Source organism: Cucurbita maxima, unplaced genomic scaffold (assembly GCF_002738345.1).
Source record: "Cucurbita maxima cultivar Rimu unplaced genomic scaffold, Cmax_1.0 Cma_Scf00028, whole genome shotgun sequence".
Classification (NCBI taxonomy): Eukaryota; Viridiplantae; Streptophyta; class Magnoliopsida; order Cucurbitales; family Cucurbitaceae; genus Cucurbita; species Cucurbita maxima.
The window spans coordinates 350,112-372,527 of record NW_019272044.1 but is presented as its reverse complement, the minus strand read 5'-3'; the positions used below and the strand labels follow the sequence as shown (position 1 = coordinate 372,527).

Here is a 22,416-nt window from a genome sequence, read left to right as displayed (position 1 = left end):
AAACTTAACAAGTATATAATCCCATATTGGTTATGTGGTTAGGTAACATCCAAGCTTCAATGAGAAATCAAAAAGTATTTTTTTAAAGCTAAAATCCTAGAATTTAATAAGATCTTTAGAAATTGAACAAGATTAGGTAGAAGAAAATCATTCTTAAAAAAATCCCAAAAACTTAAAAGAAAAATATAAAAGAAAATAGTGAAAATCGGTCAAAGTCAACTCCCAAAGTGAATCTGTCATTTTGACCATCTAATTAGGGTTCTAAATGAGCCATGATTTAATGGTTAATGATGAAAACAAAGAAGAAAGAGAAAAAAATGGAGGTTTAGGGTTATTGACCGAGAATTAGAGAGACAATTGAAATCCCCTCCAAATAACGGTTGAGGGTTGGAATTTCTCTCAATTTTCTTAATAACGGAAGGTAAGCATTTTCCCTTCTTGATTTTAGTTTTTTTTTTTTTTTAAATTTGTGAGTTTTTCTTGAAATTAATTTATGAATTCTTAATATCCGAGGAATTTCACACAATTTTTATAAGGAAGTCAGAGTTGATGCAAATCGTGTTCCGGGGAATATAAAGAAATGGAAAGTTTTGATTCTAGACTGACGGTAGACTTTATTATTTCTTGCTATGGCTTATAAAAAATTAAGAGAAAAGTACCTATGTGTAGATGAATTATAACTATACAGCTTTACGAATAAATCGAGTTGATTCGAGTTCTGTATGTTGAGTTACAAAAAATGCGAAGAAAATAGGCTGAAAATGTGATCTCACTATTTCTAGGAATCAGAAAACGTAGGAAAGGGGAAATCAATGACATGCGTCACACTGTGGATGGAGGAACACGTGGAGCTAGTGAGCGACATGTATCATAAGCCGAATGGTGAAGCGCATTCTACTCCAGTTTGTGACATGCGTACGGGTTAAACTGGTTCAAGCCATACTCGACCTAAAGAACAATGTGCGACCTGGAAGCACCAACTCATACGTGGAAGTGCAACCCGACTCGAACCGGTGAACCAACCCACAAGTGTGCAACCTCCCCGCGCGTGATACACGTGTGACCTACAAGAAAAATTTCAAGAATTTTGGAGCTCCTAACACACGAAAAAGTTAGTTTGGGAAGACACGCGTCAACCATGTAAGTAACAACACGAACTTTAGGCAAGTAATACTTATAGGATTGCTAGGACGTACTAGCATGCGAGCACTCCTTACCTTAGGTGGTTAGAAAATGCACGTGAAGGACTTTGAAAGGACGCTTTTTTTATAAGTATGTACTGTATATATATTATGGTAAAATTATCGTTATGCCCCCATGTTGAGATTTCTGAAAAGCATGCTATTTTATGTTTTGTGCTTTGGCTTAAAAGAGAATATGCATGACTAGAGTATTAGTTGAGAAATATAGATGAGTATGTTATACATGATGCATGAAATACTAAAATGCCCCTATGATGAGATTTGTGTTAGAAGGAGGATGGACTATTGTGATGTGTAATCCGTGTGGTTGATGGATGTTATCTCCCTGTTGAGCATGTTTGCTTGTATGTGTGCATGATATTGTATGTTTTATCTTCAGGTATTTGAATATGTGTTCTCCCTTTAGAGCGTGTTTATTTGCGCAAAGCTAAGGCGTTAGAGTTAGGTTGGCTAGACGATGACCTAGGTCAGGACACCTCCAGTAGACTAAACATCGTAGGATTGTGAGCAACAGTCAAAATGTCTAGACCCTAGTGCACCCATGGCTAAGAAAAATTTGAGGAGTTAGAATAGAGCAACCTAAAGCTAGAAGTCCGTGATAAGTCACCTAGTTGCCTTATAAATCCAATAGACCTTCTCAACTCCTAGATATGATTAAGGTGAACTTTAAATTATGGAATACATGCTTAGGTGATCGATAGAAATATCTCCCTAGAAAAGTATGCATGAGAGAATTTAGTTAAGATTAGAGTTGGGACAAGGTTGACACCGCGATCCCGTTAAACCAACCTTAAAGAGAGGCTAGGGACTAGATGACTAATTAATTCAAGGCAAGGACTCCTATTAAGTGTAGAAACGAGTAAAGGTCGTTTACTTTGGAACCTTTCAAGGTTTGTAGAATCTACAATCATTGCAAATGATATTAGTATATGAAAGCAAAGGACTAAAACTGCATATAACATGATCATGAAACTTTCTTAGAGTTGAAATGATGGTGGAATTCCTTCAAATCCACTTTGGAACCTTTCAAGATTTGGTGAATCTACAATCATTGTCAACCTTGACATAGGTCGGTCTTGTTTCTTCTTATAAGTTATTGGACAATTGGCCGCTTTTGTAATAATTTGGTACCTCTTCTTCTTGTAATTGGAATTAATACAGTGGTTTGGCCATAATCAAATAGCTTTAGTAACGAAGGAGATATGGACCTATCCCAACAAGTTGGAAGAGAAATTGTGAAAGTGGCTACAACTTTAGTTGCAACTCGTCTCTAAGATCAATTCTCTTATGGTTACTTTGCGTCTATTTAATTCTTTTATGTTAAGAAACATACTTTCATTTGTATTAAGCATGTATTTAACACGTTGTTCAAAGTGAATATTAATCTAAAATTTGTTAGATGCATATCGAATCCTTGTTACCCATACTAAATAGACACATACATTTTTAGAGCAAAATTATATCAAATTTAATTTTCTTGCAGGCTTCCTAGGCTCACACTTATATTTAAGATATCTGTAGATTTTAAAAAGTATCGGATTTGAACTTTAACTTTTTGTGTTTAGAAAACCGTAATAAATTTGGAACATTCAATTAGGTGTCTAACATTATCTTATCCATATTAAGATATTTAAAACCTAAAAGTAAATTTTATGTCTAATAGAACTCAACATTCAATTTATTGTCTAGTAGGTTCATGAATTTAAATAAACTTCAAATATGTCAATGATCTATTAGACACAATATTGAAATTTCAAGATTTATTGATTGTCTCAAAATTTTATGTTTAAAGAACTTAAAATAGTTTTTAAGGTTTAAAAATAAAATAGATACGTAGCTAAAAGTTCAAGAACCTAATAGACATTTTTTTTCGTTCATATATACAAACCAAAAATATTTAGGAACTAAGTTTGTCGTTTAACCTATGTTTTTAAGCATACAAATGCATAAACTCATCGACTTCTAGAAGTTCTTCTTATATAAAAATGATAATAGACATAATTTGTCGCGTTTGTATTCTAGCTAGTCATTAGAGATGATAGGCACTTATCGTGGAGTTCGGGAGTCGAGGAAATGCATCTCAAGTATATCAAATGCTTGTATCGTATCTGTGACTTAGATATAAAATTGAAGATTTTAAATGCAGGAAGCTGATTGGAGCACGATATTTCAACAAAGGGTATGCATCCATCACGGGACCTCTCAACTCAAGCTATAAAATAGCAAGGGACAATGATGGGCATGGAACACACACCTTATCCACAACTGGAGGGAATTTTGTTCGAGGAGTAAGTATTTTTGGGAATTGCTATGGCACTGCGAAAGGAGGTTCCTCTAAAGCTCTTATTGCTGCCTATATAGTATGTTGGCCTCCAACGTTGGTTGGTTAGTGTTTCATGGCGTTCTAGCTAGCTTTGAAGCTGTCATTAGTGACGGAGTTGACGTTCGATTGGTTTCACTCGATGGAGATACTCAAGAAGATGATCTAATTTCTATAGTGTCCTTCCATGCAGGGAAGAACAACATCACTCTTGTTTGTTATGCTGGAAATTCAGGACCATTTAAAAGCAGTGTCTCAAATGTCGCACCATGGATGATAACTGTGGAAGCTAGCACAGTTGATAGGTTTTTTTACCACTTATGTGGTGTTGGCGTTGGGAAACAAGAGACACTTCAAGGGACTCTATTTGACACTAGTTAGTACTATATAGCTATGTTCTGGACACAATTTATAAAAATATTTTGGTAAGCATTGACCCTTTTAAACCTAGTAAATTGCATTGGACATATAAAACTAAATCGTATACATATCTCTATATTTGTATCGATTGAGTTTATGATTCAGTACTAAGTTTATGTTGTCTTCAATGATTTTTCATTGTCAATACTAAGGTGAAAATCTTTTTGATAAAATCTTTCTCCTTGATAAATCACTAACTATTTTCTAAAACTTCTTCCACAATTTGACTAACAATTTTCTTCAATAAACCACTAATCATTTTCCTTTTCCTAATTGGGCTAAAATTAATAACTATATATACTAAGTCAAACTTATTGACTCACATTTTTCCTCATTTGACTTTACTCGAGATTTTTCACTTCGAGCAACTTCTACATATCTGTAAAGTTTCACCCTTACTATGGCTTTGTTGAGAATATCTGCACGTTTCTCTGCAGTGGTCACATTGCTTGGTCTCTTATCAACTTTGTTTTCTTCCTAAGAAATTTCTTCAACTTCTCTCAACGAAATCTTTTATAATTTTATTTCGAGTTACCAACTTCTCTTTTTTTCTTCTCCATAGGAATTTCATCATGGTGTAAGGTACTTCTTTGTCTTTCAACCATGTTATTATTGAATTCTTGTTTCTTTTTAGCTTTACTTCTAGGCCTCTTTGGTCGAGACGGTAAGTCTATGAAGCACATTGACTTATAGGTTGCTCTTTCTTAACTAAAGTGACCTCCAATTTTTTCTTAGCTCTGTTCTTCGGTTTCTTCTTCTCCTGACTCACTGATTTCTTCTTCTCTCGACTCACTGATTTCTTCTTCTCCCGACTCATTGATTTCTTCTTCTCTTTATTACTTCCATTGCTAATGGAGGTTTCTAGAAGATGTTGAAATTTTTATTAGTATCTTATACGGGTAGTTATGAGAAACAAGCCAACTAACTCCATCCTACTACCTTCTTCTGTCATTTGGCCAAGGATAATAATATTTCTCTTCATACTCAGGATGTTATATACCTTGTTCAATAAACGTTGATTGACGTTCTTACACTGGAACAAGATGGATTGTTTGCATTGGATCGGTACAATTTTTTATTTTAACCCACGATCGAAATATATCAAAACAAATAAATGAAGCATAAATAATAACTTGAGAGGAGACTTTCTTGGACTAAGAACCTTAAGCACTATGCTTTTTAATACTGTTGTTGTGAATTCTCGTGTTTTCAGGTGACTTCGGTGAGTTTTTTTTTTTTTTTTTTTACAACTTATGGTTATTACGGTTTGTATTTGATTCCCCCCTTCGATGGAGATGTTGTCTTGAGGTGTCCCTTGCATTTGGGTGATCACATGCAATAGTCATTATATTTCTAATGTACCCGACTTTCAACAAGTCATGTTGCTGTTTGTTGAACTCAACTACCTTTAGTTGAGTCATATGACACAAATCTGCGGCAGACCATCTCGCTCCCAACATTGATTCAATCTCCTGGTTTATCTGTCTAGGTGGGAATAACTCCTTTGTTTGACCTTCTGGCATTGCATCACGGTGTTCCTCTAGCGACTGCAAGATTTTGTTGGAGTTAGCTCACTCGAGCTCCTTGCTTCAACTATGGTAATCATGGCGAGCATGGGTTCAACATGGGTATCCTCTTTTAACTGTAGTACCAACATTATCTTCCACTTTTGGTTGACGAGTGTTAGTCTGAATGATGGTGGGGGTTGGACATGCATTCCCTTCCTCTACCTTCAAGTCTGTCACCTCCTTCACCTTTAGGGGAGTTGGGTCAATAATTTCTCTTACCCGACTAAAGGAAGACTAGTTCCATCTTTCGTCTTTGGATTGATCGTTACTAAGGTCAAATAATCGTTTGATTGTAGCATAAGCCATGGAAAAGTCTTAAACCTTTCATTCATAAAGCTTGGCCATTGCCCATGGCTTCAACCCCTCAATAAAACTAAAGATGTTGTCTTTCTCGAACATGTTATGAATATCCAACATATACCCAGAAAACTACTTAACACAGAATCAGATATTTTCATTATGTCTCGGCTCCTCTAACTTTATTCTTGCTATTATCTTGACATTCTCTAGGATGAACTTTGAGCAGAGTTTTTGTTTTAAGCTCTCCCAAGTGTCCATGGTACATCGACCATTTTGAATGTCCATATACTTGGATCTCCACTACAACTTTTCATTATCAACTAGATGCATTGTGGCTTATGAAACCTTCGTCTCTTCTACCATGGTATATATGGCTCAAAAGTATTGTTTGAGGTCAAAGACAAAGTTCTCTAAAACCCTAGAATTTTGAGTCCCACGCAATGGCTTAGGCTCCGGGACCTACAACTTGTTGAATTAGATCGCAGCCCAAGTTGGGGTTTTGTTCCCCATCACTCTCATGGTGAGGTTTAGCTTGACAATTGTGCAACAATTATTCTAACCTGTTAAACAAGTCAACCGTGTGAAAGTCAAATTTTGCAGACAATCTTGACTTATGATCGAGCCTCGAGTCATGTTTGTGAGAAAATATTTTATGAAACGTGAGAAAGAAAACGTTGAAGAAAATTTGAGAGAAAGCAATATTATAGACTAAAAGCAAATAGGCAACAACCACATCTTTGATAGCATTTTGGGACATTTTAGCCCTAGCGGGTGTAAACATGATTTTGGTGAATGTTCATACACTCCCATATTTACATTATAGGAATAATATAGACATAACTTCACATGAAAGCAAGTAAAAGGGGTTCAGAATGGGCGTAAGACCATATGTGATAACTCTTCAAAAGTATTATTATTATACCAAGCCTTTTTGTATGTAATTTTGCAATTACAATAACATATTTTCATTACCCCATTTATTCTTATTAGTAAGCATGAAATAGTTTATTGTGGTTCAACATGAAAAGAAGATCAATTTACGTATATCGAGTCTAATTGTACATTTAGTGATGTTATTTGGTAAAATTTTAGAACATTTATAATGAATCATGATACTCTAGCAAATCTAGAAACATCCCTACCAGGGTTGACATGTCTATATACCATGAGATTCATGCTCGGCCTCATGTCGCTCTGGGAGCGTCCTCCATTCGGAAGGTATTTGCATGAGTCAATAACAAGGTGAATAGAGAAAGTATTTATAGTAAGTGGGAGAAGGAAGTGTATCAACACGTCCTATGGTCTCCACCACTAGGTTGCATTGTGAGATTCCCATGTTCCGCCTGCATGTTGTCCTAGAGCAACTACCCATATTAAGAGTCGTAACATGGGAGTCGAAACAACGCAAACTCCATTCATAAATGGATAGGATTGTTAGGTTATGGAGCCTGCTACTTTATAGCCGAGTCAACGATTATACATAGTAAAGCTATATTTGGTAAATGACATATAAAGTAAATTGTCATAAATAGTAAATAGTTATATACAGTAAAAAGCTATATCGGATAAAGTTATATATGGTAAATAATATATAGTAGATGGTTATATCTGGTAAAGCTAAATATAGTAAGCTAAACCATATATATATCCCCGCGCAGCTTGAAAATGTACTTTTATGTATTCTCCGTATTCTCTTACTATACATACTTGAAGTCATCAATATAAATCCTTTAGCCAGAGTTCTCCTTGCATTTTCTCTATCCTAATTTTTGTGTTTATCTAGATCGAATGTGTCCGTTGTTGTGCGATCCTAACAAGAATTTCTTATGTCTATTCCCAACTTTGGCTTTTTCATTTGATAGCGTTGTTGAGACCGATCTCTGAGGTCTGAAATTGGTGGGTCACACTTGTGAAGAATTACTAAGAGTTAGTATATTCTTGACCAAAATAGCGATAACTAAAACACTATAGGAACAAGAGTTATTCTGGGATTAGTGTTTAAGTCAAAAATGTCTTGGTTTAGTGAAGGAGTGATTAACTGCCCATCGGTGGCAGTTGCTCTAACTCACTAAAGTATCATTGCAAATTAATAATTTTTAGGTACATTATTACATTTTCTAAAACTAATTGGATTAAACAAGATTAAGTCAAATCTCTAATAAAATCTTCTTTATATCACAACATGACAAACTCAATAGTACAATTACTCGCTTCTGAGAAATTTAACGGCGACAATTACGCAACTTGGAAATCAAACTTAAGCACAATACTTGTAATTGATGATTTAAGGTTTGTTTTAACTGAGGAATGTTCTCCAAACTCCAGCTCAATGCAAACCGAACAGTTCGGGATGCATATGAAAGATGGACAAAAGAAAATGACAAAGCCCGAGTGTACATTTTAGCCAGCATATCTGATGTTTTGGCTAAGAAACACAATGTTATGGGTACTGCTAAAGAGATTATGGAATCTTTGCAAGGGATGTTTGGACAACCGTCCTTCTCCCTTAGACATGACGCCATAAAATACATTTACAACTGTCGTATGAAAGAAGGGACCTCAGTTAGAGAACATGTCCTAGACATGATGGTCCATTTCAATGTGGCAGAAGAAAATGGAGTTGTCATTGATGAGAAGAGTCAAGTCAATTTTATCATGGAGTCTCTTCCGAAGAGCTTCTTCTAGTTCAGCACAAATGTGATAATGAACAAGATAGAATATAACTTGACTGCTCTTCTCAATGAGCTACAGACTAATCAGTCTCTCTTAATGAACAAGGGACAAACAGGAGAAGCAAATGTTGTTGTCTCTAAAAAGTTACTACGAGCATTGTCCTCCAAAAATAAGTTTGGACCTTCAACTTCCAAAAGTGTTTTGATAAAAAAGAAGGGTAAGGGGAAAAAATAAGATTCCTACTGACCGCAAACACAAGGTTAAAAAAGTAGATAAAGAAAAATGTTTCCATTGCAATGAAAACAAGCATTGGAAGAGAAATTGCCCAAAATACCTTGTAGAGAAGAAAGCCGAAAAGACACAACAAGGTAAATATGATTTACTCGTTGTAGAAATATGTTTAGTAGAGTATGATAACTCAACTTGGATACTAGATTCAGAGGCCACTAATCATATTTGTTCTTTTTTCCAGGAAACTAGCTCCTAGAGAATGCTTGCAGACGGCGAGATAACACTCAGGGTTGGAACAGGAGAGGTTGTCTAAGCAAGATCAGTAGGAAATTTGAAGTTGTTTTTTAGAGATAGATTCATTAGATTAGATAATGTACTTTTTGTTTCTGGAATGAAAAGAAATCTAATATCTATCTCTTGTTTATTAAAACAATTGTATAAAGTATCTTTTGAAATCAATGAAGTGTTCATTCGCAAAAGAGGTATTCATATTTGTTCTGCAAAACTAGAAAACAACTTATATATGTTAAAACCGAGCGAAACAAAAGCTATTTTAAATACTAAGATGTTTAAAGCAGCTGAAACTCAAAATAAACGACAAAAGATTTCTCTTAATACCTATTTTTGACACTTAAGACTAGGTCACATTAATCTCAATAGGAATGAGAGATTGGTTAAAAGAGGACTTCTAAATGAGTTAGAAGAAAACTCTTTACCTCCATGTGAGTCTTGTCTTCGAGGGTAAAATGACTAAACGACCGTTTTCCAAAAAAAAAGGTTATAGAACCAAAGAAACCTTAGAACTCATACATACAGATCTCCGTGATCCAATGAATGTCAAAGCATGAGGAGGGTATGAATATTTCATTAGTTTTATTGATGATTATTCAAGGTATAGCTATCTTTACCTAATGCATCGCAAGTCCGAAGCTCTTGAAAAATTCAGAGAGTATAAGACTGAGGTTGAGAATCTATTAGGTAAAACTATTAAAACACTTTGATCAGATCGAGGTGGAGAGTATATGAACTTAAGATTTCAAGTCTATATGATAGAACATGGAATAACGTCTCAACTCTCAGCCTCTGGTATGTCTCAACAGAATGGTGTATCAGAAAGAAGAAATAAAACTCTATTAGACATGGTTCGGTCTATGATGAGTTTCGCTCAATTACTTGATCCGTTTTAGGAATATTGAGCATGGTTCCTTCTAAGAGTGTTTCAGAAACATCTTATGAGTTATAGAAATGGCGTAAAGGTAGTTTACGTCACTTCAGGATTTGGGGATGCCCAACACATGTGTTGTTGCAAAACCCCAAGAAATTAGAACGTTGTTCAAAATTATGTCTATTCGTTGGATACCCCAAAGAGACGAAAGATGGTTTGTTTTATGACCCTCAAGAAAATAGAGTGTTTGTATCAACAAACGCTACATTCTTAGAGGAAGACCACGTAAGAAATCATCAACCTCGCAGCAAACTAGTATTAAGTGAGATTTCTAAAGAAGCTACTGATAAAACAACAAGAGTTGTTGATCAGGTTGGTCCTTCAACAAGAGTCGTTGATGGAGCTAGCACTTCTGGTCAATCAAGAGTTGAGAATGCCTCAATGTAGTGGGAGAGTTATAACTCAACCCGATCATTACTTGGGTTTGGCAGAAACTCAAGTCATCATACCTAATGATGGCGTTAAAGATCCATTGACCTATAAACAGGCAATGAATGATGAAGATAGAGATTAGTGGATCAAAGCCATGAATCTTGAAATGGAGTCAAAGAACTTCAATTCAGTCTAGAACTTGTAGATCAACCAGATGGGGTATAACGTATTGGTTGCAAATGGATCTATAAGAGGAAACGAGACCAAACCGGTAAGGTACAGATCTTTAAAGCTCGATTTGTAGCAAAGGTTTATACCCAAAGAGAGGGGTGGACTATGAAGAAACCTTCTCTCCTGTTGCTATGCTTAAATCGATTAGAATACTCTTGTCCATTGTCACATTTTATGATTATGAAATTTGGCAAATGGATGTTAAGAAAACCTTTCTAAACTGCAATCTTGAAGAAAATATCTATATGGCTCAACTAGAGGGGTTCATTGAACAAGATCACGAGCAAAGGGTTTGCAAGCTTAAAAGATCCATTTATGGGTTGAAACAAGCATCTCGATCCTGGAATATAAAGTTTGATACTGCGATCAAATCTTATGGCTTTAAACAGAATGTTGACGAACCTTGTGTTTATAAAAGGATAGTCAACTCCACAGTAGCTTTCCTGGTGTTATACGTTGACGATATCCTACTCATTGGGAATAATGTGGGATTTCTGACTGACATTAATCATTGGCTAGCGATACAATTCCAAATGAAAGATTTGTGAGAGGCTCAGTTTGTTCTTGGAATCTAAATTGTTCGGAATCGCAAGAACAAAACACTAGCATTGTCTCAAGCATCGTACATCGACAAAATGTTGATTCGATATAAGATACAAGACTCCAAGAAAGGATTATTACCTTTCAGGCACGGAGTTCATTTGTCGAAGGAACAATGTCCTAAGACACCTCAAGAAGTTGAGGAAATGAGACACATTCCCTATGCATCAGTAGGTAATTTGATGTATGTCATGCTATGTACTCGACCCGCTATGTTGTGCGAATTGTCAGCAGATATCAGTCCAATCCGAGACATGCTCATTGGACTGCCGTTAAGAATATCCTCAAGTATCTTAGGAGAACAATGGACTATATGCTAATGTACAGTGCTAAGGATCTGATCCTTATAGGGTACACTGACTAAGATTTTCAGACTGATGTAGATTCAAGGAAATCAATATCAGGATCTGCCTTCACTCAGAACAGAGGAGCAATAATATGGAGAAGCATAAAGCAAGGTTGCATTGCTGATTCCACCATGGGGCTGAGTATGTTGCTGCTTGTGAAGCAACAAAAGAATCTGTATGGCTTAGGAAGTTCTTAACTAATTTGGAAGTCATTCCAAATATGCCTCTTCTCGTCACTCTTTATTGTGATAACAGTGGAGCAGTTGCAAATTCAAAAGAACCAAGAAGCCATAAGCGAGGAAAACATATTGAGCGCAAATATCATCTCATAAGAGAGATTGTGCAACGAGAAGATGTGATCGTCACACAGATAGCTTCAGAGCACAACATTTCTTATCCATTTATAAAGCCCCTCACGGCTAAAGTGTTTGAAGGGCACCTAGTGAGTCTAGGCTTACGAGTTATGTAATCTAGGGCAAGTGGGAGAAAAGACATGAGTATGTGATGCCCTAGTTTATTGTATTTATGTCTTTCTCTCTACTCAACGTTATAAAACCCCACTTGAGTTTTAGTCCAAGTGGGAGTTTGTTGAGTTTTATATCCTAAAACTCATAGTTGGTAAACAAAAACATATTCTATTTTCAATAAAGTTATTATCAATGCTTATTCAGTAAAGATTGTTATTGAATAAAGTAAATTTTACGATTATTAATCTAAATCCAATAAACTAAGAACACTCTAGCTATAGTATGATTACTTGAACTATATGTAGAGACATAAGAGTGGATCAAGTTCAAGTATATAGTCAAAATGATATATAGTACAGGGATAAGGCTGAGTACCTTATCCTGGGGACACTATGAATGTGGCCCACTTTTGTATATGACATAAACAATGTGATCACTAAATTGTACATGCGGAGACATGTGAGTGGGGGCGTCCTATGCAATGAGTATTGCATAAGATCGGACCATGAAGAAAATCACTCTCACTTTATAATGTCGTTTACTGTTGAGAATGATTTTCTTTTCATTCGATGACCTAGGTAACTCGATCTTAATCCGAAGCTAACCATGAACTTTATTTGGAATTATCCTTAGATTTACATAGGTGAGAGTGGCTTGAGTTCGCCGACTCAATAGGCCTCCCATTTCAGGGGTAAGACTGGGTGAATGGCTGGGGACGTGGGGTGCAAGATAGAATTCACTCCTACCCACTTTTAAGAATAGAAGAGAGGTAGTTTCCTTAAGTACTGACTCTAGGTCTTGAACAAGGGGTCTCACCCTCTCATTGGCGTGAGAGGGATTCGGTTTACTGGTTGAACCACAAACCAATTGTTCATTAGAGGATCAGTGGGACATAAGGAACAAGAAGTAACTTCAGGGGTAAAACGATAAATTGACCCAGCTCTAGTTACGAACAACCTGTGAAGGATCGACTTACTAATCATGGTTATATTAAATGGACAGAAATATATCTATAGTGAGGGGAGTGCAACTACTAGGCTATAGTGGAGTGTCCTAGTAGTTAACGAATGTTGGTTAACAAGGTTAATGAGTTTAACCGGTTAATCTTGAATCATTGGAGCCCATAATCTATAGGTCCATTAGGTCCCTCTACTAGCTCATATTGGACTAAACCATAGAACAGTGTGACGAGTGAGTTCGAAGTGTTCGAATTCAAATTAAGGAATATGCGCTACATATATACGATATATTTAACCACATTTTTTGTTTTATTTACGAATTAAACAAAAAGAGAGAATTTGAGATATTTAAATAAGATTTAAATATTTTAATTAAATATTTATGGGAATTGATTGAGATTGGCATTTAATTAATATTAAATATTAATTAAATAGTTTAATTAATCATTTAATATTACTTTAATTTGAAATTAATTATTCTAATTAATTGTTGAATTAAAATGAAGAAAGTCAAAATGTTGACTTCATCGAAAAATCCATGTTTGAGTTGGTGGAATTTTGAGGTGTCAAAATTTGGTTTAACCAAACTTGCATGCTTGTCAAATAAACCCCACAAATTTGAGTGGAATTTTGAGTGTCAAAATTTGGTGATCTCAAATTTGCATGAACATGTAAACACGACTCTATAAATAGAGTGATCAAGGTAGATGGAACTTCTCCCTTTGAAAAATCTTGAGAAAAACTCTCACAAACTCTCTCTTCATATATACTAAATCCCTCCCAAGTTTAGTCACTCACCGGATTTCACAATCCCGTTCTAAGGCCGGAGAATAGTGGAGAAGACACTAGTGGTGGTTCGAAACCGATTCGTGAGGAAAAATGAATTTTAACTACAAAAGGTTAGTACTCAAAGACCTTGAGTTTTAATATTTATGAACATGCTAGTTATTTACTATAATTGATGTTCTAAGAGTGCCTAAGATCCAACCATGCAGGTGCAAGGGGTGTGCGAGACCACTTTGTGGGCTCACGCTCGCACGTGTAGGTCATGTGTCGGGAAGTACTACAGATCTAATTTGTCTGGATTGAAGGCCACCTCGATAATAGTTTTAAATGATAGGTCCCTAATCATGATTGCATGTGTTTGCATTCTTTGTCCCCGTTACTGAGGTCACTTACTGATTATTTCTTAAAATACTCAAGTCATGTGCTACTTCTATATTTCAAGTAAAGTCAAGGCACTCGTGTACGGTTATAGCAACATTGCGATTAAAGACCATGACACATGCATAGGATAGTTGCATTTAATTTTGTATATCTTAAGTTAGTATAGACATTTATATTTTATATTTACTTAGGTTTATTTTAATATTTCCTTTTTTTTATTATTTTTAAGATCTTTTTCTTAAACATGTAAGTCCATGACATTGTTTATGAAGTCGTTTTAAATGAATATTTCTGCACAAAAAGTTATATCATGCATATGGTAGCGACTTTAGATTAGTAGAAAACAAGGTTGTTACCTTATACCCTTCATAAATCTTATTACATACTTAAATATCATGTTATCTAAGTCATAATCTTTTTATAAGCTAGTAACTATGCTCTATTAGTGTAATACCCGAAGAAAGAGAAATAGAAATAGAAAAAGAAAAGAAAAAAAAAGAAGGAAAAAAAAAAGTCAAGAGAGGGGCAAATAGGTAAGTTTGCCCCTCCCACTAAACGGTCCAAATGAAACCTTAGCAAGAGTCCTGCAAAAGAGAAATAGTGAAAGAGAGGGATTAGAGAGAACCCATAGAGAGGAGGAAGAATGAACGGATGGAAGACTCACCAAAAACTATCGTCGGAGTCTATTCCGGTCAAGATCATGATGCAAGGAGCCTTTCTTGGAAGGGAAAATAGAATGTGGGTGGTCGAAGTCCCATTTTACGTCAAGAAATTGAGAAAATCCGTGAGGTAAGATCTTAAACATTTTCTTAGATCTACGATTTTCCTTGGTGAATCAAGATCTGAAATCTTGATATATTCATCTAGGAGCAATCTCCACAGAATATGTGAAGAAGTTTGGCCGAAACCTTGATCTGAACGCGGGATTTCGAGAATCGTCCAAGAACGGAGAGATGAGAAATTTCGGCAGCCACTTGTAGACGGCGGATGACAAGACGCGACTAGGCAGGCAGGGGACCGTGCCAAGCGTCGTCCGGAGCCACGTAGCTCCACCGAGATGGTGACACGTGTCGCCTTCGAACCCAAACCAGCCACGGCCCACACGAGCAAACCAACCCGCTAACTCGCCGAGTGAACCGACCCGAATCGGAGCGCCTGGACCATGACTACGCAGAAAGCGCGCGTGTGATACTCGCAGGTAGACCTTCTCTCGACGCGTTGAAGCACGTGAGGGTTAGTTTTCGGCCCGTCCGACTTCTGTTTGCCTAATTTTCACCCTGATTTCGATTCTAATCATATTTTTGTGACTTAGGACATAAGTGGGGAAAATCAGTATTTTTAGACACCTTACGGGCATGGAAACGCTAGTGAAAGGGCACGCATCAACCAGGTAGGTCACCACACGGAACTTAGGAAGAAATGCTTGTAGGAATCGCCTTAGTATGCATGCATGCTAGATTAGTTTCCTCATGTGATTGGACTTTTCTATGTTGTGAGCTTAGGTGCAAAGGACATGTTGTATGACCAGTTATATATTGTTCCATGATAAGTTAAACATGTTTTATGCTTCCGCATAGTGTGTAATTGTTTATGCATGCTGAAAGGAGGATGGGTAAATTGTGAATTATTTGAGTGTTGCTTGTATACTTTAAGCTTCCGCTATACGGATGCACATGTTTAATTCGTGTTGAATAGGTGAACTCTGCGTTTCGGGTACTTGAGGGATGACATCGCCTCGTTGAGCGCAAACTTCGCTTTCCGGGTGCCTGATGGAGGCCATCGCCCCATAGAGTTTGCATGTCTAATTTGCATGAATTATGTGTGATGATGTTAGACAGCGGTTACAAAAACACTCTGTTATTTTTCATGACCCATTACTAATGATAAGCCTAGGGATGCTTGAATTGCATGCATGCTAGTACATTTGCCTTAGATTAACTTTCCATGAATGAGACTAAGTAGATTGATTGTTATGAGCGTATTGGGTGAATTATCGAGGTGTTGCTTGTATGTTTTAAGCTTCCGCTATACATATGCATATGTTTAATTCATGTCGAAATTGTGAACTCTGCGTTTCGAGCGCCCGAGGGATGACGTCGCCCCTAAGCGCATTCCAAGTGCTTGACGGAGGCCATCGTCCCATGACGCATGTGTGTCTAGTTTGCATGAGTTATGTATGATGATGTTAGTCGACGTCTGCATGCACACTCTGTTATTTTCCATTACCCATTACTATGATAAGCCTAGGGATTTGTAGTCAGGAGCAACAAGTCACTCAGTCTAGGTACAACCTTCCCCCTAGGAACCTAACAGATTACCACGGCAAAGAAGTACCTCGAGTGTTCTTATACTGCTAGTTGTCCGAACAGCATCTATAGCTGCACAGTTATGGGTTGGGTCGAGCCCCCCAGGGAATTGCCATGGACTTAAGAGGTACTCAGCACACCCCTAGGCTAGATACCATGTAGTCTCAAATAGCCATGTAAAGGTAGCACCTTATAGAGAGATGTCGGTCATGTCAGCTTAGCATAAGGGACCGTTAAGTATCAAATGAAAGGACGAAGAACCAGTGAAGCTCCATAGAAAAAGTCCCAAGGGGTGAGCCCCAAAGGGACTATGACCAAAAGCAGATGTCCTAGAGCCAATTAGAAGACCGTGGGAATTCTATTAAGTTAGGATGCTATGAGAGCCTACAAGTAGGTGGCTTACTGAGTATAATTTTTATACTCATCCCATTCTCTTTTTTTTTTCCTCAGGTGTTCACAGACTGCTGGTCAAGGAAGAGGAGCATTCGAGAGCTGTACGGTTACAGAGGGGGTCATTTCGGAGCATCAATCCATTTTCGGTCTTTTGTAAATTTCCTTTATATTTGTATTTTCTATTTTGATTTCATTGGATTTTTTTTTTAATCTTTTCTCTTTCTTTTTATTTGTTTTCGATTTCGTCTTTTGGGTCATGGTCCGAGTTTCAAAGCCTCGAAAATTGGGTCGTGACAATTAGCTTCGTCGAACTGATCGTTGTTAGGATCAATACTAGTTGTTAGCTCTGATACCAATTGTTAGGATCGTTCAACAACGCACACTCTATCAAAATGAACACAAAGAACATGAGAGAGAAAATACAAGTAAAAATATTGGCTAAAGGTGAGAAATATTGGCTAAAAGTTTTATATTGATACTTCACGTATGTACAACAAGATAGAATACAAAGAATGAAGAGAATACATTTTACTAGTATTGCCTGTGTATATATGGTTTCAATTTACTAAATGTATCTCTCAAAGATTTAAACCTACTAAATATAATCTAACAAATATATCTCTACCAAATCTTCACAAAATATCTTTCAAATATATCTCTACTAGATCTAGGCATAAGACTCCATATTCCAACCATTCGTAAGTTTCTAGCTTCTCAAAGATCTATTTATCATAATCTAACTTGTGGAAGTTTATCATTTCTTATGGGCTAATTCCTTAGAACTTATCGATGCTTATAATCTATCTCCTCGAAGATCCATTTGTTTTTCATAGTCTAGCCCATGAGAACTCTATCATTTCCCCTAACCTAGCTCCTTGGAGCTTAGTCCATTCATCGGTCCTTACCATACAACTCTTTTGTGCTTATCTGATTATTCGAGGTCTTCAAACAATCTTGTTAACCTTTTACTATTCTCTACAATCATTCTTCATTATCGATCCCATTGGAGCTTATCATTTTCATATAATCTAGTCCCTTAAACTCACCTACCTTCTCATCGTCTAACAAATGTTAACCCTTTCTTCAAGGTTCACAATTAAGAATAATTTAAAAGAACTCTGGTTCCGACGTCATATCCTATACAAAACAAAACCTAACATACTAAAAGAACCTCATTTTCATAGCCGATGGTTAAAGATAAGCTAGCAAATCCTAACCATTTCATATTAATGTAATCCTATCATCTCATAATTAGTGCCATGACATAGTAAATTACATAACCAAATCATCATCATAACTCAATTCCACCCGATCCAGCTCAATCCTACAAGTATAGGCTCAAAAATGTTTTGAATAGTTGCTAACATGGTAGAATTGGGATATTTTAGCTCGAATTGGTACTTCCACACATCCAAATTTCTCGAAACCCCTTTAATAGGTCCTAACACCATCGAAATTCAATTGAAAAACAGACAAATAGGGAACAAATCAGACCAAAACATCAAATCTAGTTCAACTAAATCGTTGGAGATCGATTCAATAGAACAAGTCAACTGGTTTGGTTGAACCGACCCTCCTACTGGTTCTTCAACACCAATCAAATGGAGTTAAAATCACTCAAAGTCGTTGGTAAATAAAAGCAAATTCAACCAAAGAATATAATAGAACAAAACCCTAGAAATTTATGCTTTCAAAGCTTGACCTTTAATGAATCAACATTACTCCGACGATTGGTCCTTGGAATCGAACATTTTTCATTACTTTCAATCTTGCTTTCGTGTGAATTTTACTTCAAATTAGCTCCATACAATCTTAATTTCAATCTATAGCGACTTAGAGTATAATTTCCAGCTTTCAGTAGCGGTTTATTCGTGTGAGATCTCACATCAGTTGAAAAGAGAAATGAAACATTTCTGGTAAGAGTATGAAAATCTCTCCCTAACAAATGCATTTAAAAACTGTGAGACTACCGACAATACGTAGCGAGTCAAAATGCAAAATTCATAATTGAATAAATCAGAAAGAATAGAATGACGATTCTCCTACTACATAATTTTTTTTCTTTTTGACTATGAGGGTAAAAAGGGAACATGAAATAGGGTTGGTCTGGTTTTGGGTAAAACCGGTGACCAACCGAACCCTTTGGTTCTCTCAAAAATGGAGGATTTGTTGGTTTTAGTTGAATTTTGATGCTGAAGCCATTGTTAAAAAAGGTAAGAAAGTGGGTGGGGACTTCACATTCCGAGGATAAAAGTAGTTGGACTGTTTTGGACTTTACATGGGGTGCCATTATGTTTTAATTTATGGAAAAACAAAAGCAGGAGTGGATAATGATTGCGTTCTAGAAATTTTATGTCGGATAAAGTCAACAACATGATCCAAATTTTTTATAATAATTTTGAGAGTAGAGTAGAGTACAGTAGAGTTGTAGCCTTATTTTCGAGTTGATTCGACTAAAAAATATGAACCTGTTAGTTCGATTTGATCGAGTTCTCGAATGGTATGAACACTTGCAAGTCGATGTTCACGCCCTTTATTAGACAACCAAACTATGAAATGAAGCAATTTTTCAATTTTCATTATTCAAGATGAGGTAAACTCCCATTAATTTAGCAAGATAATAAATAATAATAATAAATAATGAGGCAACATAGGAAGGGGGCGGAAAAGGCGGTTCCCTTTAGCCCTACTTTCGGCCGTTTTGTCGAACGAAAATACAAAATTTCACACCGAAAAAAGCATTATCGTTTTATTATATTTATTTATTTAGTTTTCTAGGAGGAATTAGTTAATTGTTGCATCCAGACAAGAGAGAAGGGTTGGAAGCAGAGTCCAACAGCTATAATAACTTCAATATTAAATATTCAAGTATTACATACAAAACAATATATTATAATTCTAAATTTAAAAAAAAAAAAAAATAACATCAAATAAAAAGTCAGTTCTATCTCACTAAATGAAATTAAAATGCTGATGATGATGATGATGATGATTTCGACCACTTTCCGCAGCTGCCCCAACTCAGTTCCCTGTCGGAAACTCGCATTTTCCGTACTCTGCACCATTTAAACCACATTATTTTATTATTATTTAAAATCAAATTTTAATTTCTTCAAATAAATTTTAATAGAGATACATACGTGGAGGTTGACTGACGACGTAAGCAGCACCTCCAAACTCACACGTGCCAGATGCACGACCCATCTTCTGGTAATAGCTATTGAAAGCGTACGAAGCGTGCGCCTCCACTGAGTTCGGATTGTAACACGTGGAACCCGGTTGAATCGGACGGCAATCAGCGCCTCCTTCTCCACACGCATAATCCAACCCAGCTTGTAGCCTCTCCGCCGCTGTCTTCCCATTGGCCACACACCACGTCTGCCCTTTCGACGACGGCACTTGAGCCTTGCTACCACCATTCACCATCGTTGGAGCTTCACTCTCCACGTCGGCGCGTGTGAGAGGAATGTCATAAACGCGTTGCTGGTTCGGGTAAAACAACCCGTAATTCCTCTCAGAAGTGGGGCCCGGTTTCTGATTCTCATTGAATAAAGCGAAGAGGAAGACGTTGAGTGGGTCATTAGGTCTCAAAGGGGTCCCACTCCCCGTCAGAACTCTCTTCACTAAATTGCCGTTATACGACGCCGCATTCTCCTCACTTGCTCCCACATCCTTCTCATCCCCTTTGGACGGCCACCCAGTTTCCGTAACCACCACCTTAACGTCGTCGTATTTAAGAGCCGACATGGCGGCAAAAACGGCGTCGATTTGAGCCTCGAAAAGACTGGAGTATTTCAGCCCATTACCGGAGTCGACAACTCCAGGGTTGTCCTGAAACAGTGCGTAGTCAAGAGAGATCTTGTCGGAGTTAGAGGCGTAGGCGAAGAAGGGGTAGGCGTTAACCATAAGATAGGATTGGGTCTGGCGGAGGAAGGCGAGCATGGGTTTGATGACTGGCTCGATGAGGTCTTGTTTGAAGGAACCGGAGGATGTCGGGAAGGAGGAAGCGAGGGCGGTTAGGGCAATGGGGGATGAGATTTTAATGGAGCTATGAAGGTTGTATTTTTGGAGGGAGGTGTAGACGTTTTTCATGGCGGGGACGAGGAATTTGGTGGTGTTGTTTGGGTCGACGAAGACCTCGTTGCCGACGGCGATGGCGTCGATTTTGGTGGAGGGATAGAAGTGGGAGATGCTGGATTGGACCCAGCTGTCAGTGAAGGAAGAATCGGCGGCGGCGGAGGATAGAAGCTCGTTGGGAAGTGCAACAACGACGGAGATATTGGAGTTGGCGAGGGCGGTGAGGACGGCGGAGTCGGTGTCGTAGAGCTTGATTCGGTCGATTCCTTGGTCTTTGAGAAGCTTAACCACTTTGTCCGGCGAAGGGAGGTCGTCGGCGATTCGACCGTAGTTAACTCCAACCCATCCGGCGGCTTCGGAGAGAGCTATGGAAGAGAGAAGGAGGAGGAGGTAGAAGGAAGAAGAGAAGAAGGCCATGGCGTATTGGTTAGGTAAAGGAAAAGGTCTGTAAATGCTGATTTTTATAGAGAAACAAGGGAAAGTGGGAAGACGACCAACCACTCTTGTGAGGACAGGGCGACAGGTGAGAAGTGGTGGGCCCCATTATGATGCCACGTGTAAATATATAAATTAAACCTTTTTTTCTTCTTCAACTTTTAATCATTTTTTAAATTTTGGGCACAACCACAAAAAACGGCCACCCACTTGACCGTTTCCGGGTCTCACTCTATCATTGGTTGAGGGGCGGAAATAAGAAGGAAAAATAAATATGAACTGTACGTAATTATTAGTCTCACTGTCATGTAGCCGTTTATTTGTCTCCATTGCTTGCATCCGACGGTTTGGATTTTCTTGATTGATCACCAACTTTCAACTGTTCCTCATCCATCGTCTTTCCCTGTTTTTTTTTTTTTTTCCTAAATAATTACATTTTCATCCCTCTTTGTCTTTCACATTTTTTCCTTCATACTTTCGTGTGCATTCAATTATTACTTTTGCTAATAAGTTGTATGTTGTTAATATTAGGTATACTTGCAAAACCAATAAGTTATAATAATAATAATAAATATGAGTATCATATAAGTCAAACAATGATAAATATAAATCTATACTTGATTAATTGTGCTAATGTATCAACAATCTACATTATATAAATTACTTAATTGATAAATATGAAAATTTTGAAGAAAATTCCAATTATTTTCATATTCTTTAAACCCTAAATTCTTGTTATATTTGCTATTTAGTTATCCATTATAAATTCTCGTTCATATTAGTTCTATATTATTGATACATTCAATGTGAGAAACCACATTGGTTGGAAAGGAGAAGGAAATAACCTTTCTAAGCGTGTGGAAACCTTTCATTACCTAACAGTTTTAAAAACTAGGAAGTCTGAAGGAAAGCTTAAAAATGACAATATTTGCTAGCAGTGAGGTAGAGTCGTTACCGTTGGTATTAGAGCTCTAGGTTATAGATCTTGTAGACTAGCTTATGACGTAGGCTTCACATGTTCCATGATCCAATCGTCGATGCCTCGTCGCTGTCAGGTACACTTAGCATAGGATGAAAAAAGGACGGAGAAAAGCACTGGACCCTATGCACTCAAACTACCACC

The 22,416-nt window shown here is 37.1% G+C and overlaps 1 protein-coding gene across 1 annotated transcript; it reads right to left on the bottom strand.

Annotated features, from left to right (window-relative positions):
* Positions 1 to 19,590: 19,590 nt before the first annotated feature.
* On the bottom strand, positions 19,591 to 21,278 carry LOC111465026 (glucan endo-1,3-beta-glucosidase 12-like). The gene is made up of 2 exons (XM_023109279.1): positions 19,922 to 21,278; positions 19,591 to 19,837 (listed from the first exon to the last, which is right to left on the bottom strand). Exons 1-2 carry the CDS (start codon positions 21,273 to 21,275, stop codon positions 19,803 to 19,805), a joined length of 1,389 nt encoding a protein of 462 aa, XP_022965047.1. The 5' UTR covers positions 21,276 to 21,278; the 3' UTR covers positions 19,591 to 19,802.
* Positions 21,279 to 22,416: the final 1,138 nt, after the last annotated feature.

Excerpts from the sequence above, each read along its gene's own strand:
- LOC111465026 (XM_023109279.1), bottom strand. The coding sequence starts at position 21,275 with ATGGCCTTCTTCTCTTCTTCCTTCTACCTCCTCCTCCTTCTCTCTTCC. Across the intron at positions 19,838-19,921 it reads CGTCGTCAGTCAACCTCCAC|AGTACGGAAAATGCGAGTTT; the intron begins GTATGTATCTCT and ends TAAATGGTGCAG.